This window comes from Podarcis pityusensis (genome assembly GCF_964106645.2).
Source record: "Podarcis pityusensis genome assembly, chromosome: 9".
Taxonomy (NCBI): Eukaryota; Metazoa; Chordata; class Lepidosauria; order Squamata; family Lacertidae; genus Podarcis; species Podarcis pityusensis.
In genome coordinates this window covers 57734794-57753784 of record NC_138034.1, presented here as the reverse complement: position 1 = coordinate 57753784, position 18991 = coordinate 57734794, and the positions used below count along the sequence as shown (strand labels likewise).

General features: G+C 40.0%; 1 protein-coding gene across 1 annotated transcript in view; it reads right to left on the bottom strand.

The window, feature by feature from the left end:
- Nucleotides 1–16351: 16351 nt before the first annotated feature.
- Nucleotides 16352–18991, bottom strand: part of STPG2 (sperm tail PG-rich repeat containing 2) — a 218740-nt gene continuing 216100 nt past the window's right edge. Inside the window, exons 13-14 of the mRNA XM_081020883.1 lie at nt 17882–18030; nt 16352–16593 (exon numbers count right to left, since the gene is read on the bottom strand). Of these exons, the coding sequence (XP_080877009.1) occupies nt 16560–16593; nt 17882–18030 (183 nt within the window). The 3' untranslated portion in view covers nt 16352–16559. The remainder of the gene's footprint in view (nt 16594–17881; nt 18031–18991) is intronic.

The window sequence follows — 18991 nt, the reverse complement described above, 5'->3', positions numbered from 1 at the left end:
TTAATCAAAAGGTTCTCAATCTGGTGTAGTGGTTGGAGTTTTGGGCTACAACCTGAGGGACCAGGAATCAAATCCCTACTCAACCACGAGGTTCATTGAGTGAGCTTGGTTAAGTTACTGTCCTTTAATCTTACCTGAGGTTTGTTGAGAGGATAAAATAGAGTTGGGGGGGGGGGAGGCATGTATGTCATCTTGAGCTCCTTGGAGGAAAGCTGGCATATAAATGTAATCAACTAATTACAAATAGGTTTTCTAAATGATTCATCCATTAAACTTTTCAGCCTCACTGAAGCAATATCCAATGAGTCAGTTCAGACAAGCTGATGTACTGCAAAACAAAACCATGCTGACTTTTTCTGGTGATTTTTGTCATGGGCACCTTGCTCTTGCAAATTCTGCAGCACATTCTTAGATCCCAGTTCACCTTGTCTCCAAATACCACCACATAATGAGTTATGATTTCAACTGATCACAGAACATTTGCAAACCCAGTTCCTTTTTTTACAACATCTCCTCAAAAACCACGTGCGAGTTGACTTCAGTCTATGACTAATAGTCATTTGAATTGCCCATAAGAATAGCTGGCAGAAACATGAAGTGTTTTGACACATTGATAATTCTGGATCATTTCCCTGGATGCAGTTCTACAACGCAGGAGTGACTCTCCTGTGTGTAAACATTTCATACAGATAATGTCAATGCACAATGACTCAATCTCCCAAGAAATATGAGGGTGTTCCATGGGTATTCTGTGGAGATAGCCTCATTACTAATCCTTGGCATTTGGTTTTTAAAATATGGGGATTAAAATACAGTATCCCTGTATAATAAGCATGTAACCGGGTAAGTCTGACTGGGGCGGGCGGGGGGGGTGGTATCAGCATATTTACGTATTTTTCGCTCTATAAGACGCACCAGACCACAAGACGCACCTAGTTTTTGGAGGAGGAAAACAAGAAAAAAAATATTCTGAATCTCAGAAGCCAGAACAGCAAGAGGTATCCCTGCGCAGTGAAAGCAGCAATCCCTCTTGCTGTTCTGGCTTTTGGGATAGCTGCGCAGCCTGCATTCGCTCCTTAAGACGCACACACATTTCCCCTTACTTTTTAGGAGGGAAAAAGTGAGTCTTATAGAGCAAAAAATACGGTAATTACATTGGGTATACTAAAGTGTAGAGTCGATGCAATCCCTGGGACTTAAGTTAATCATCAGAGAACAACTTCCATCGTACATTAAATGACTTCAGTTGCCTATTAGAAACCGTGACTGCCTGCTTCTGAAGTATCCAATAGACAGCCACTTTTGCTTGAATGCCTTTCTTGGTTTCTCAGTGTGAGTGCATGGAATGAAGTCCGTTTCTGATTAATTCCACCACCACCCCCAGCTCCAGGGCAGAGATGCCAGCCTGAAGGGCTCAGCATGGCAGGGATACATTGCCAATGATTTATGCAGCTCCGCTTCCTTGATGATTACCCCAAATAAATCATGTTGGTATTTTCCACAGTGATTTAGCTGCCCTTTACATTCATATAAATCTTCAGGCCAAGGAGAAAATTAGCCAAGTCCACACATTGATCATGTGAGGTAAATTGTACCTCGGCAGCAGGGAAGGGGGCCCATTGCTAAACAACGAGGCACCGCAAATAACCTATCAGTTTGCTTTTAATCAATGCTGCTTCTCACAATGCATTATTCTAGCAAAGGGTCTAAATCACTGAGCACTAGAATTGTTGTTTTCCAAACCTTTTAATCTAATTGGAAAAATCTTCCTTTCTGCCGGTAATAAACACTCACTAAACTGTCTGCACCTAATTGAGCTGCAGTAATTTATGGGAGCTCCCTACTGTTTTCCCACTTTTTAATCAGACAAGACGCCTCTCTGTCTTTAAGTAATGAAATCTTAGCATTCACCCAGCAGATCTGATCAAATGTCACTAGAGAATAAATCTCCATTAACAGTGGTGTGCCCCATGTTTTTCTGCCTTTGATCCATGCTGCCCACAGCCAAATATTGTCCACACCACTCAGAGAAGTTTACAGCTAATGAGGCATTCAGTCAAAACGAACAAGGCCTTGATCACATACAATTCGCCAAGTACCTACATAAGAGGATGACACACCCTGAGTCAATTTGCTGGATCCTGCTACTAACCTCACACCACGATGGCGTGTTCCAGGCAAGAACATCCTTGTCTGAAGCTTTTTTGGAGGTAGATCTCCATGTAACCAGTGTCAGAAAAAATGCTAAGAAGGCATATGAAATGGTTCTACTGTGGAAGCTTCTCAGATCAAGCTGCCTAGATGTCAGACTACCTTCTGACCTTATGAGCCCCTTTGAGCTTCTAGCTCCATGCTCTCCCTCCCACAGCCCATCTCCCCTGGAAACAGGGCCTGACTTGATCCTTCATTACACCTGGTGCCACAGATTTCCTGCTTCCACACATTACTACCAGCCTCCTGGCTTGACTCTCCTATGCTGTTTAGTTAGTTATAAAGTTTATAAAGTTAATTAATCAAAGCCATTGCAGTGGCTTGAGTGCCCTGGTTGCCCCACCCATTTCCAGAATGCCAAGAAGTTTCCTGGAAAAGGGTGGAAGGGGAGTCACTAGGTATTTAGCTGTATGTCAAGATTGGTATGAAAGTTGTACAATTGGTAGGTAGAGGGAAGGGGATGTGGGATGTGTGTGTTTTGTTTCTGTATTAAAAATGCAATCAATAGATAGATAGATAAATAGATAGATAGACAGATAGTTTGTTTCCCGGTGAAATGGCGTTGGGACCAAGTGCTGAAGAGTTTCCAGTGTAATACTACTCATGAAAGAAAAGAAAAAAAAGACAGTTGGCTTCTGAACTGAGGATGCTTTAGTCACCTTTCTATAATTTTATGTGTTTTTATATTGCTGTTTTACTGGCTTGGGTAATGATTTTGTTTTAATGATATATTCTTTATATTTCAGATTGTACACTGCTTGGAGATTATTATTATTTAATTAAGCAGTATATAAATGCTTTCAAATAAATACACCTGTGGAACGGTTTTCCTAATTGCTCTGCCCTCAGAGATCATTTGCACATAGCTGAAATTCAGACAAGAGCTAAACCAAGAGAGTGTGGTCTTATTTCAGTAAAGACACATTTTCACATCAGTTCAAAATTCAGCCAAAAATTAATAATTAATTAAATTTAATTAATTAAAGTTTGCATAACACCTGTACACGTTTTCTTCAAGCACTTAACAGTGCACTGATTTTGAGAATAGTGTATTATGCTGGATCAGGAATGGTGCTCTTGGTTTTCAGTAATGTTTCAAAATATTGCGTTGAGATTTTGGTGGTATTTTATGGTTTTAAATTGTATTGTGTATTTGATATGTGGCTTGTAAATTGATTTTGGGAAGATTTTTTTTTTTTTTGAAACTGGCATGAACATTTATTAAATAAATAAATAAATAAATAAATAAATAAATAAATAAATAAATGTCTCCTTAGAAGTAACCCTTACTGCACTCAGCTGAGCTTACTCCCCACTTAGTGTGTTTAGGGTGACAGCCTTAATCCGATAAAAACAACTGGAAATGCTGAAAAACAAATGGAATTAGGGCGTTCTACATTAAAACTTCAACTCACAAAACTGAAGGGGGAGAATTTGAGATTTGTCAACTTCCCATTTACTTACAATGCTAATTTATTATTTAAGAACCCAAGAGTTCTGAGCAGCCTACAAAAGAAATAAAATCAACTTCTTCTTTTTCAAAACAAGCTGCAAAAGCATCAGATCTAGTTTAAATTGATCTAAGCAAGAAAACAACAACACTGCAATTCCCATAGTATTCGAAGAAGGAAATAATTTATAGGAACAATTGGATTGAGCTAAAATGAAGAGAGAGATAGCAAACAGCTTTTCAATATCTAATACCCAAGATGGATTTCCCATAGAGCATTAACAGGATGCGGACCACTATCAATACTTGCAGAATGTGGACCTGCTGGTGCCTGAACTCATCATGGAGCTGAAATAAGGTAAAGCAGATTTCCAACCAGCTTGAGAAATACAGATTGTCAACAGAACCTGGACAAAGAATTTGGATGCAGAATAAGAAGGGGCGAGTTGTTAGGACAGTTAGTGGAGTGCTGGCCATAGCTTAGTGGTTTGTATGCAGAAGGTCCTGAGTTCAATCCCTGGTATCTCCAGGTAGGTCTGGAAAAGACTGTCTAAAAAACTAGATGGCATGTCCATCCCAAAGCCAAATGCGTCTCAGGAGGGAATTGTGATAGATACTAGAAGTGAATAACATGATTCATTTGCCGAAACCAGTAACTTCTTATGGTGCACCATGCCAATAATTAATATATATTCCAGATTTCTTCTTCACAGCCTCCCTGTATCTGAACTTCTCTCAAGCACATGAAAGGCAGCTTCTAATGAGCCTCTAAGAACCTGCCTGTGATAGCAGTACTCCAAACAGGACTTGGTAGCATGGTCTAGTCCCTGTTTGATTCCTCATGAGACCCCACCACAATGCTAGATAGTGGGATTTCTGGAATATTAATAGGGTGGTGACATTCACCACTTGGAATTGCTTGGAGTGTCAGACCAGAAAAAATAATTTAAGGTGGGCTCAAGGTAGGCATCAGCAGTGGGTCCTACCTCAGATATCCAAAGATGTGAGGCACTGACATCAGCCATGCAATTTTTTATTCACAATGAGTCACTGATGGTGTTATTTGTGTATTTCACTGTTGTGTGTCAGCGCTTCAAAGAAGCACAAAAAGTTTCAAGATTATAACATTTCAAGCCAGAGAAACAGTAAGGACAGCTACATGACTGATTAATAAAAAAAGATTAAAAGGAGATTTTATAGGCACAGCAATTCACTGTGACTCCTCACCATCTAATATCCAACAAGCTGACTTTGGGGACTGCACTGCCTTTTCATGACCCTTGATTTATATTTAAACCACCCTACTTGACTTGCACGTCTATAGGGCTGGCTCCATTTTCCAGGGGGCATCTTTCCATAACAATCCAGGAGATGTCCGCGTCTTAATCACAACTTCTCATAAAATACCTTTCACCGAAGCAACCAGCAATCTTGTCACATCAGAATTCAGTCTATTCAAACTAAACCCCGGGCAAGCTGCCATCTAGCATTTCCCCTTGTTTTGAATAGCTCCTGGTGAATAAAGTACATGCTGTTCCTGCAAAAAGTAAATACCCTGGTGGTTAGCAAAAATGGGGTTTAGATTTGTTTGCCTTTTAATTGGGAGTACTTGTCATTTAAGGCAACAATTAACGTTTGTTGGAAGCAACCTCACTGTAAACGACTCCTACTATTACCCTAAATACATTTAATTATGATTTATCGGTGCATAGCAACCTTTTGTAACATTATAGGCTAACATCCATTTCCACTTAATTAAACTCATTATGAATGCACTTCATTGCAGAGGGGAAACAAAGGAGTAGGCATAGCTGAAAATTTTCACACTTAATTTTGTTAAAAAATAAGGGTCGTAATAGAAAATGTGCAATATTGATCCTATCTTGTATTAATTATTATTGTTATTAGATTAATCATACACCCGGAGTAAAAGGCTAGAAGCAAAACCTGTATTTATGAAGGGAGTTTCATAAGAAAGTGGAGATCATAACAGGAATGGCAAAAATGTATAATGGCAGCCTTCACACCACAGACTTAAACAGTCATTCCTTCTCAAAGAACTCTCTGAATGGCAATTCAGTTAGGAATCTTAGAGGGTTTTACTCAGAGTAGACTCACTGAATTTAACGAACATGTTTAATTTAGGTCTATTAACCTTATGGGTCTACTCTGAGAAAACCTTTATTGAATGCCACGCAATGAGAGAATTATCAGCATTCCCAGCAAACTATGATTCCCGGCCTCCTTGGGGGAAACTATGACAATTTAACTGATTTTTAAAAAATCTAAAAACCATTTCTGTTGTTTATCCTTTTATAAAGAAATTTACAAAGCTTTACAGACAGGTAAAAACACAAAACAGCCTGCCTGCAGGATTACAACCTAACAGACACCAAACACATGCACACAGGTTGGTGAGGTTGACAGGAAAACTCTGGCACCTGGATGAAGTTACGAAGTTCTTATAATTTTCATCTGCAATGGAAACAGTTCAGAGAGAAGAAGAACCAAATGGCAGCTAGTCTCTCAGCCAAGTCCTGCTGCTGCATAAGGACAGCCAGTGGCCCACCTAGTCCAACATCCTGTTCTCACAGTGACCTATCAGATACCTATGGGAAGCCTACAAGTAAGATGTAAGCATAACTACATTCTCCCCTCCTGCAGTTTCATCTTTCTGCTGTAACACATCAGGCCAAGTGCAATTATTCTGTACACGTGCTCTCAGAGCCATGCACCACAGCCTTCACATGGCCATATTTTTATCCCTCCTTTGCTGTCAATATCACATACTTCCCAACGCAAACCTCTTTCACTGTTCAAGAATGTTTAGGGTCTTGCATATCGGTCTGCAGCCTCTTCCTCCAGTTACCTGGTTCAAGAATGAGGTTGGAAGAAGGGGACAAGCACTGCACAAATCACCTTTACAGGGACACACAACACCTTCTGAACACACCCATAATATTATGTATATGCATTGCAAACAGATCTCCTGTCACAGGGACCAGGCAAATGCATCAACTGGCTGGATGCTGTATTCCAGGAGAAACCATTCACACCATGGTTTCGCATCGAGCACAAGGTAAACATTCTTTGTTCGAATTTTCCATATTCTATGTTTCCAGCACCCCAATTAAAAATGGGCCGTGTGCCTTGTGTCATTCAAAAAACAAAATCAATCCTTGCTAATCAACTAGTGGGTGTATAAAGCGGGTACTTGAGAAACGATTACAGCCTGCAATTAGCATAAGTGTCCATTAGACCAGTGTTTCCCAACCTTGGGCCTCCAGGTGTTTTTGGACTACAACTCCCATAATCCTCAGCTAGCAAGACCAGTGGTCAGGGATGATGGGAATTGTAGTTCGAAAACAGCTGGAGGCCCAAGGTTGGGAAACACTGCATTAGACTGCCTTATGCTATTCAGAGACTGGTAGGGGGCAACCTGAAGCAGAGATGGTGAAGATTAATGTGACATGGATAGATGTTACTTTGTACTCATGGGCTCTTTCTAGTAACTCACCCCCAGTGTGGAGAGAGAACTCTTTCCTCTTCACATGGAGTTCAGCACAAGAGAGGGAGAGCTCTCCTGGCCCTAAGGTGAAAGGACCAAGTGCCAGGGTGAACTGCCCTCACTAAACGCTTTGACAGTTGTTACAAAGCGGCCATCCCCCTCAACTTGACTACCTAGATGAGCTCCTCCTGTTCTACTAATGTTGCTGTGCCTTTAACAACAGTCTAACCTAAAGAAATTAAACAGGTGCAAGTTTCTCCCCGTGAATTTCACTGCATGCACACTATGCATTCAAAGCACATGACTGCCCTCAAGGAATCCTGGGAACTGTAGTTTGGTGGGTGCTGGGGATTTCCTCCTCCCGACACCACCAGAACTACTGAGCAGAGAATGTGTGCACAGTTCAACTGTAGCCAAGATACTGACATCACAGGCCATAATCTTCCTTGGGTCAGAAGTCAGGTGATCTGAATGAGCCAGTCCTATGCCACAGTTTGCTATGAAGCTCCAAGATTTGCTCCACTGCTATTTTCTGAATGATTTATGATGGAGAGAGTTCTGCAGTCCAACCTTCTGCATTGCTAGTCTGATTCCCTACCTGCTAGTTGCCTGCTAATTGTTGTCTCCTCTGACCTAAGTAAATACTTGCAACTTCTTAGCATAGGCGAGGCGGGTGGCTACCTGATAATTTAACATTCAAAACATTTAAGTAATATAAAATATGACACTTTCTTCTGCATTCTCAAATCCAAAGCAACACAAAAATTAATATGTGTCTTGGGATCAACTGTACCTCAAGCATGTGAAATTAGTTTAAATAAAATAGACCATTCAACAAAGGGAGAAAATATTTCTAATTCACTGAAGTGGTTTTCAATATATCATAAGTAATTATTAGGCTTACAGAAAGCTGTAAGTAATAATAATATAGTAATAATAAGTAATTATTAGGCTTACAATCACTGAAATCTTCTACACTGGAAAAAACCCTACATTTTATACTTCGTTATAGAAATATGGCCATGAAAATTGACACTGATTTCCCATTCCAAAAATATTTCTTTGGTGGTTGCCACCATATTGGGCTGCCAAGACAGTTTTATATATTTAAAACCTTGCCAACAAAGGTCCGTATAGTTAAAGCTATGGTTTTCCCAGTAGTGATGTATGGAAGTGAGAGCTGGACCATAAAGAAGGCTGATTGCCGAAGAATTGATGCTTTTGAATTATGGTGCTGGAGGAGACTCTTGAGAGTCCCATGGACTGCAAGAAGATCAAACCTTTGCAATCTGAAGGAAATCAGCCCTGAGTGCTCACTGGAAGAACAGATCCTGAAGCTGAGGCTCCAATACTTTGGCCACCTCATGAGAAGAGAAGACTCCCTGGAAAAGACCCTGATGTTGGGAAAGATGGAGGGCACAAGGAGAAGGGGATGGCAGAGGACGAGATGGTTGGACAGTGTTCTCGAAGCTACCAGCATGAGTTTGACCAAACTGCGGGAGGCAGTGGAAGACAGAAGTGCCTGGCGTGCTCTGGTCCATGGGGTCACGAAGAGTCGGACACAACTACACGACTAAACAACAACACCCTAACATTCCACAAAAGATGCCCAGGTAAGCTAAAAGACAATAAAAATTAATAAAAATACAAACAGTAACAAGAACAGTAAAACATGTTAAAGATAACTATAATATTAATAAATCAATACACTTTTTATTAAAAAAAACACATTTATCACTACTCACATAGAAGCTTACCTTTCCAGGAATTAATATACAGTACTTCTGAAATAATATGAAAGGGGCAGAGGCTCTAATCTCCAGACACAATTCATTCAGGCAATGAAATGTGACACAAATGTCATTCTCTTTCATACCGAGGCACATTTTGGCCTGATGCTAGAGTGAAACATTAAATAGGGGCAACTTCCAAGTGTGCGTAGGACTTATTAGCTTAAATCATGTTATTTATGAAATGATTGCGGCAAGCAACTCCTTAAGATTGATTGAAAATTTACTCCTCCCACTCAGCCCTCTTCCACAGTAAATCATAAGGTCAGAATTAATTTGTATTTATAATGAATATGTTTTACATATCCTAGCTGCATGCTTGCTCAGCAGCACTCTAGTACCTGGAGGCCAAAGATAAGTGCTTAGGGATTACCTTTAAAACAACCACTCAGCCTTTCTGTCACTGTGAGCAGAAAATCAGGACAAATGCTAACAAGCTTACATCTGTAGACTGGCCAAATCTCAGGCACCAGGAAACCAGAAAAGAGCTCCTAAAAATTGAAACAAAGTGAAAGCAACTGGAGAGCAAGGCCAGAGCAATGGTTCTTTCCCCAGAAAGATGTCCTTGGATTCTCCATTTGCTGACTTCAAAACTCTGCACCTAATTATAGGTGCTTACGTCCTATGAAAGTAAGATAAGGTGTATACAGTGGTCCCTTGGGTTACATACGCTTCAGGTTACAGACTCCGCTAATCCAGAAATATTACCTCGGGTTAAGAACTTTGCTTCAGGATGAGAACAGAAATTGTGCAGCGGTGGCGCAGCGGCAGCAGGAGGCCCCATTAGCTAAAGTGGTGCTTCAGGTTAAGAACAGTTTCAGGTTAAGAACAGACCTCCAGAACAAATTAAGTTCTTAACCCGAGGTACCACTGTATAAGGATTGCAACTCACTTCCTTTTCATTCACCTTTCTTTCCATTTCAACACTTGAATGTGACTGTTGGTGGATGGTGTCCATTGGGACTGTTGAGGAAGGCAGAGCCAACTAATTCCGCATCCTCCTCCTTGCTGAGTTCTACTAGGGCAAAAGTGAGGCTAATGAGGAGACAGCAGGCAGCCAGGACCACCCTCTGGACTGGTTATAAGCAAGAAGAAGGCTGGTGGGGCGGTGTCCCATTTGTCCTAATGGACCAGCCTCTGCGGCATGTGACACATTTTATTATAGCTGGTGATATACCTAGGAACAAAACAGATTTGTTTCACAAACTAATCAGAGTTAACAACTGATCCCCATCACAACTGGCATGTCTGTTCTGAAGCTTTCCTATATCTAACACTTATTAGTCAATCCCTAAACAGACCTTTTTACCCCATCTCATCCATGGTACTGAATTTATTCAGCAGCAACCACACTGTGTATTATAGAGAGCCAGTGTGGTGTAGTGGTTAAGAGCAGTACACTCGTAATCTGGGGAACCGGGTTCGCGTCTCCACTCCTCCACATGCAGCTGCTGGGTGACCTTGGGCTAGTCACATTTCTTTGAAGTCTCTCAGCCCCACTCACCTCACAGAGTGTTTGTTGTGGGGGAGGAAGGGAAAGGAGAATGTTAGCTGCTTTGAGACTCCTTCGGGTAGTGATAAAGCAGGATATCAAATCCAAACTTTGTATTATACCCAACAAAGGCTTTATCCACACACACCTTTCCCTTGTCCTTTCCAGGTACAGACCATGTTTTAAAGCTCTGTGTCCAAGTGCCCTCCCCCCACTCTCCCTGGGAAAACTCGTTATTTAGTGCTCAATTGGAGCAAACGTCTACCTGTGGAAAACCCAAATTGACTTTTGCTCCGACTGAGCACTAAAGAGCTGATTTCATGGGTAGAGCTGGGTGGGTGGGGTGATGATGATCCGCTCAGACACGGAGCTTTAAAACACAGACCTGGGCCTGGAAAGAGTGGGGGAAAGCCCAGAGCCAATACACAAGCAGAACTGCTCGGGTACTGGAACTTCCTCTTCCTTCCAACACACACCCTGCACTGTCCCAAATGTGCTTTGGGTTCCTCTCCTGAAACCTCCAGATAACATTTGGGAGGGTAAGGGGAAGAAAGTGAAGGGAACTTCTACTCTGCAACCCTGTTAGTGGGACAAGAGGGGGGATCACAGCAGTGATCATTTTACCTAAGAAAGAAAGAACTGTCATGTTGTGTCAGAACAAAGTTGATCTAGTTCAACTTTCTAACTATAGAGATAGTGTCCAAAAAGATGCCTTAGGGAAATTTGGAAGGCGGCAATGATGGCAATATATCCACCCTCTGCTGTTTATTCCTATAATAAGAGGTATACTGAACATGGTGGTTACACCTTTGGCTGCCATAACTAGGAGCACTGAGGAGAGATTTATCATTGATGCTCATAAGCACCCCAGCATCAATTCCATAAGCTGAGTATACATCCCACCTTTGGTCATGCAATTAAGACGAGATGGAGCTTTACGAGGTTGACGGTTGTGTTACTATCATTGCATTCAGCTGATTTTGACTTCCCTAGACACAGATATTCATGTAGACTGAAAATATCCTCAGATTCAGGGACAAACTAGATTGGTGTTAGTCATGTGATTGGCCGTTGCGGGCTCTTTTTTTATTTATTAAATTTCAGCCTTGGATCCTGATACGGATCATCCTCCCCTATCTGGTTGCTTTCTTGTAAAGGAAAAACAAGCATGCAAGGGGAAAGAGGGACACACAACTAAAGTAATATATGAAGATAATACCTAAAGCTTTGAGGCATATATACATATAACCTACTGTTCACGACATACTGATACGTTTTACACTATTTCATGGATTCCAGCTTATTAGTAATTTTAGCAAGTGTCCTGTAAATTGAGTGTTTTGCAGCACAGTCCTTAGTAAGAACAATTGAGGGCAACAGGTCTTGCCCCAAATTAAATGTAATGGGATTGCATCCTTAGAGAACTGTAGAGAAATCATTTTCACCAGAAATGTTCTTCCTGATGCCACTGGAACAATCATTAGTAGTAGTAGTAGTAGTAGTAGTAGTAGTAGTATACTGGCCTTCATCCATGGATCACAGGTCAGTTCACAACATAAAATACAAAATGAGAACACAAAACACATAATAAACAAAAACATATAATAAACAACCCCCTTCCCACAAACACATTTAAAAGACCATACAATGTTTAATCAGCTAAAGGCCTGGTTATAGAGGATTTGTACCTAAAGATATATAATAAAAGAATTCATAACATATGTGAAGTATCAGCTTCTATTTATCACTGCTGGTTTACCAAATGTGTGGAGGGGCTCATATTTAAAATCCTTCTAACCACTGCTACCACATATCTCTACTATGTCTGCTGTTTACTAAAGCCTTACATATATAACCCAGTAGCTCTGATACTTTAGGTGTGGTATAAAACAGGCCAGACTTGCAATATAAGTTTTAAAAAATTAACAAGTTATTCATTATTATAAAGGTAGAATAATACTAATACTTAAATTGGTTACTATTTATTTAAGACTTATTTTTGCTCTTAAAAAATTACTATTACTTTAAATTGCAGTCACTTACAAATACAGAAGCTTACACAGGACTGGCTTGCAAAGTTCAGTTGTTTCTCCTTTTTCTTACTTATCTGCCAATTACTCTCCTCCTCAGTCAATCTCACGACAGTCAGACCACTCTGTCCATCCAATAAGCAACCAACAACCAAATAGCCAATAAGAAGTGAAATTTTACAATCCTCTCACACAGCATAAAAATAACCCAGCCTTTGCCACACCAACCTCATTCACCTTAGCAACAGCCACCTGCCATTCACCAACAGAAACTTAACTATTCATGCAACCCCACATACACAATAAATTCTTATACACTGTATATAAAACAACCCTGTCTCAGTAGACACATTTTAAAAGGTGATTTCTCCACAAGAACTGAACATGTTAGAGATGGAGAAAAGCAAGCGTTACATTATTGTTATCACCCATCGCTGAAATAAGGTGATCCACAAGGCTTTTTACAAGTTAAACTTTGTACAGCAAACAGTTTAAGGCTGACACTTGCATTGTTCAAATATACGACTGATATAAAAAGGTTTGGCTTACTGTTATACGCAAGGGCAGGTCTGGACTTTAAAAAAATGCTTCTTGGTGCAGTAAATGCTATGATGTGCTTACCTGCTGTAATTCATAATTATAACCCTAGAACAAGCATGATGAACGCAGCTTTTGTGTCACTTTTCAAAATGTGCGCTTAGCTTGGAAAATGTTAAATAATTGAGTAGTGGAAGGTTTAAAATTAGTTGCTAATTAAACACAGTACTTCCTCGCCATTTTTGCAATGACACCAACTGTTATTGAAATAAATAGCGCATTGGCATCATTCCCTGCCATTCCACTTAGTAATGTCACAATCTTTCTTGCTACGGTTTTTATGAATAGTGTGTCTCCTATTTAAAGGGTGGTGGTGCGGAGAATGAATGGAGTGTGTGTGTGTGTGTAGATTCTATTACAGTCAAGCTATTGGCCATCCTAAAGACTATTCTGCAAGGGACCCCATAGATCATCTAGTCCAACCTCCTGCAATGCAGGAATATGTATCCATACAGGAATCAAACCTTGGTGTTATCAGCACCACTCCCTAACCAACTGAGCTAGGATATACATAAGATTACATATTTTACTCTAGGTGTTGCAAGTAACATTTTAATGTGAAAGTAACTAAGGAAAACCAAACACCTGTAGATGTAGGATTTCATCCAATAGGGTCGTGGCCATCAAATCTCTTAGCCCTAACCCAATCATATCATATTGACTAATAGTTAGTGAGAGGCAACAAAATTCTGGGTGAATCTTCTGTCTACCCGTATAGTAATCCAATAATTTACAGTGGTACCTCGGGTTACAGACGCTTCAGGTTACAGATGCTTCAGGTTACAGACGCTTCAGGTTACAGACTCCGCTAACCCAGAAATAGTACCTGGGGTTAAGAACTTTGCTTCAGGATGAGAACAGAAATCATGCAGCGGTGGCTGAGGGAGGCCCCATTAGCTAAAGTGGTACCTCAAGTTAAGAACAGTTTCAGGTTAAGAACAGACCTTCAGAACGAATTAAGTTCTTAACCCGAAGTACCACTGTACTCAAGGTTGAACATGGAACTATAAAAATGCCCATTTAAATCCAGTTGAGGTTGGCATCTTGTTTAACCACGATCATCATTTAAATGCCAAAGCATTGTTTGAAAATACATAAAAATGGTAGGGCGAGTCCTCTGCTGCCAAGCTTTTGGCTGTTTGCTTCAAAACATAAGTTAAGGGCTCTCCCCTTCTTATAGGAAAGCATAAATTTTCAGATCAGTTATATAAACACTGTAGTGGTGGGGATCACAGCTGAAGAGAGAGAGAAAGAGAGATTGGATTAGGGAGGTTTAGGCAGCAATCCTAAATGTCCTTACAAAGGAGTAGGTCCCAGTCCAATGGGGCTTACTTTTATGTCAATTTCCATAGGTTTACACAGTTAGTTACTACTGCATGGTTTGAGTTGCTCTTTGGAAAATAAATTGATCCAATCAATTTCATGATGGTTTAGCCTCTGGCAACTAATGTGTATCACATGCAGGTAAAATCCAAATGACAGCAAAGTAAAGGCAAGATATTCAGACGTGGGAGATAGGATCATAACATGATTTCTCGTTTTCCTGTGGAGCACACATATACTCAAATGCAAGTCCCATTTATTTCTGTGGCATCTGCACCAGGTAATTTTCTTTTGAAAATCTTGAGCGTGTTTAGCAATTAAACAGCATTCTGTTTTGCTGGATGTTGGTTAGTTTCCTTAGATAATCCTGTTCACAGCTGCCAAAAATAAAATAAAAATGGCACTCTTTGTGCTCTTTTCTTAAATGTTTGATAAAGTAGCAGGCTTAAAGACACTTTCACCAGCTGCAAATTTCTGTTACCATTTTAAAAGTGTGAGTTGTATGAAGATGGCTATGAATCATGCCGCTCACTGTATACCACACAGCTAATATTGCTGTGAATGACTCCATAATAGGATGTGATCTAGTAGCTCTGCGCAGTCTTTATTAGGGTGTGATAAAAGAAGTTATCAATGGTTACAGTGAATTTAAGACACTTTATTGCTGAATATAGCAATGATATATTACAGAATGCTTTTTAATTGGTAGTTAGCTTTCAGTGTTTTGCTAAGACCAGCACTTTGCATCCATATACCACCCACATAAAATTAGATTTGAGCCTACACTCCAGAGTACAAATTATGCACATTTTCCAGTTTCAAGTTATTCTTTAATGATTCTGGCTTCTGTGGCCATTGACAGCCTGCTTAAATATTAGGCTTTAGTCATCATTAAACTAAGCCAGAAGACCCAACTCTAAGAGATTGTGGGACAGTCTCCCATGAATCACACATTTCTATGGCCACATTGTGGCAAAAAGTTTTTCGTTCTCAACAAAACCGACTCTTTGTTGTTTTAATAATGTTAGTAAAGAGCTTTAAACACTCTAAAAGCACTATATAGACCGAGAAGGATGACATCCTACATTATATGAGGAGGGCTGAAAATATATTTGGAAAGCATATGAGATTAAAACTTAATTTGTGTCAAATTTGTTGCGTCATGTAGTGGTCAATTGGTTTTAGCACTGTGTGTGCTAAACAAAGCCTTATCTCTTAACGTTTGGACCAATGTCTTCAACACACATGTTGGTACTTTTAGACAACCCTAAACTGGTTTCCCTTCGTACTGGATGAATTTGGATTGGCTACTCCACCGTTCCCAAGTGGAGGATCAATGTACATGCTGATTTGAGCCCTATCCAAATGTTCTTTCTACATGGTTACCATTGGGGGAGGGGCAGTGAATGGAGGTATATTGCTCAAAAGCCCTGGTCAGGCATTTAAATTCATGCATTTGCTATTGCATGAGTGGGGAACACGGGGACTTAAGAAACCAGCAACAACTTATGAAGATGTTTAAAATATGTTTACAGACCTCTAACCAGAATGGCTGAAAACCAAGATGCAATACAAGGTTGTATAAAATATTAGACTTTCCCAGAATAGACCTATTTAAATTATAGGCATGACTAACTTAGGTTCATTATGTTTAATGAGTCTTCTCTGAGTGTAACTTAATAGAAAACAATTCACTTTTTAATAGCAAAGAATCTCATGCACATACTTGTATTTCTTCTGGTTGTTTCTGCAATCTACATGAATTTAAGGATGTCTATAATGTTGCAAAAGCCATTATGTTTGCCACTCTGGCTGACTGATAGCTCAGGCCTAAAAACATACACTATATTCAAATATGTCATTAACATATTTTCATCCCATTCATACATTCATCCCAAAATCTGGACTTGTGTGTGCTAAACAAGGTGTTGTGGTGCAAAGAACAATATATTAATTTGCCAAATAACTTTATTAATGGTTATGATATAAAAGCAGAAATGCAGAAATTGCAAAAGACCAGGCACAAGGAAGAGAACTTCACAAAGAAGAAAAATAAAGAAGATATATTGCAAGAGCAGTTTTTATATCCCAGAAGACAAAGCAAACAAATGATATGAGGACGTCGTCAAATTGTTGACATTTCTTCACAGGACAACCTTCAAAGGGACCCAGCTACTGTGGCTTCATTTTGTCTGTATGAAAAGAGAGGGGTGCATTTAATTAGGTTTTCCCAATTATCCCTGCTTAATGTAGGTGTGGGTGAACATTCCCATTCATCACGTCCCTTCATCCTCTTCCTTATTATATGTGAATAACTGGCAGGAGACCCACCTGACCTGTATACATGATACATTTGAACTGAGGGAAGCAGACACCAAAATTAGTCCATCCAATCCCCCTGAAAAACTCTGTGTATATGCTCTTTTAACTCTGATTCTCAGAGTAATAATTTCTGCCTGACTTTGTCCATCCATTGCTGCTTCTGGAGTACTGGATGGAAGACTGCTCCCTGCTGCAAGGCCCATTTCCACCTGGCCTTGGGGCGGGGCCCAGACCCACCCTGAACAGCTAAAAGAGGCTCCCATGAGGCCTAAGGGACCTTGCTGGAACAACTCTTGGGTTGTAGCAACTGGCTAAAATGTTTTAAAATGTTTTAAACAGATTTAATTTTGGTTCCTCTGTTTTGTTTTTGTTGGGTTGGAGTTGGTTAAATATTTAGTTGGGGTTGGTAGTTATTTTAATTTGTGTATAACTGTAAACTGTTATTATTGTTGTTGTTCGTTTCTATTGATTTATTGGTTTATTTATAGTCTGTATGGTGTGTTTTTTTAAATGTTTGATGTTTTATTATGTTTTTATATATGCTGTAAGCAGCCCAGAGTGGCTGGGGAAACCCACCCAGATGGGCGGGATATAAAATCATCATCATTATCATCATCCAGTGTGGTGTAGTGGTTAAGAGCGGTGAACCAGGTGAACCAGGTCTCTGCTCCTCCACATGCAGCTGCTGGGTGACCTTGGGCTAGTCACACTTCTTTGAAGTCTTGCAGCCTCACTCAACTCACAGAGTGTTTGCTGTGGGGGAGGAGGGGAAAGGAGGTTGTTAGCCGCTTTGAGACTCCTTAGGGTAGTGATAAAGCAGGATATCAAATCCAAACTCCTCCTCCTCCTCTTCTTCTTCTTCTTCTTCTTCTTCTTCTTCTTCTTCTATGGTCCTAGAATCTTGTATTCATGACTAAGTAAAATATAGTCTAGCCTTTGCATTATAAGACTTGCATAGATTGGTCTTTAGTTTAAGTAAATGAGCTACAGAACAGTTGCCATCTAATTTATTAGTAGTTTTTAAAACTTCAGACATAAACTCTTCAGGTGAAAACTGTTTGCTTTAATTCAAAGTGCAGGAAATCCCCTGTTTACCAGCCTGCATTTATTAGTAAATAGTAAATACAAAGAGAGGAAGGGTGAAGTTATCATACTCACTTTTTCAAGACTAGTTCATTCGACACACAGAAAATATCTTTCTCTGTCATAGGTCTGTAAACGGAATTGCCCACTTGAATCACAACCGGATTATTCAATGTTGCATTGAATGTTCTCTTCAGGACTGTATCTCTCAGAAGTGGACTCAGCTATGAAAACAGAAACATATAATATTATATTATGGTTTTATCTTGCAGATCAATTAGGCGGTAACATAAGCTGATTTGAGAAATGGTTTGGGGGAAAATATAGCTGCTAGGAAATGAAGTTTATGAAGGTTTCCTTAGCCACCTCTGCACTTCACCTCTGGGAATAATATGAGGATTCCTTTGCTACTCAACTTTCCTCTTCTCAATGAAGTAGCAGCGAAATAATATGATCTCAGTGAATGGTTGAGGCCAAGGGCCACTTCACACTTTATATGTATCCTACAAGGAGGCAATCTTTTAGAGATATTGTGCACCCAAGTACATCTGAGGTGTGATGGCAGAGCAAGTCTTTTATTTAAATATAAGTACACATTTTTCAATACTCACTGAGGCACACTGAGAATAAGTGCAGAATGAACTTCAAAATCCCAACCCCATTCCACCCACTGATGAGATAAATCATAATGTCAGGTTTGAGTGTCATGGGAAACTATCAGGTAGAAGAGAGGGAGGGAGGGAGGGAGGGAGGGAGAGGGAGAGGAGAGAGAGAGAGAGAGAGAGAGAGAGAGAGAGAGAGAGAGAGAGATGAAACACCTTCCTGGTTCTATCAGACTGAAATGTATTAAACAGTTAACCCCTGACTTGATTTCCCACTCTACTGTCTTTCCTCTCCTGCCCCTTCTTTACTTATTGCTTTTCAGTTTGTCAAAACAGGTACACGCAAACATAAAATGTTGAGAAAAAGTAAACATAAATCTTACAACAACACACATTACACCAGTTTACTACAGCTTTCCTGCTTGATTTCACAAACTACTGGCAGCAGAGAAATGCTGCTCTTCCTTAAAAGATCAAAGGAGCGGTTCTGTATCAAAAGTGATTTTAAATCTTGTCTTTGATTTCATCAAAATCTGCATTGCGCAAAGCAGGAATGCTGTGCCTAAATTTTTATTCAAAAACA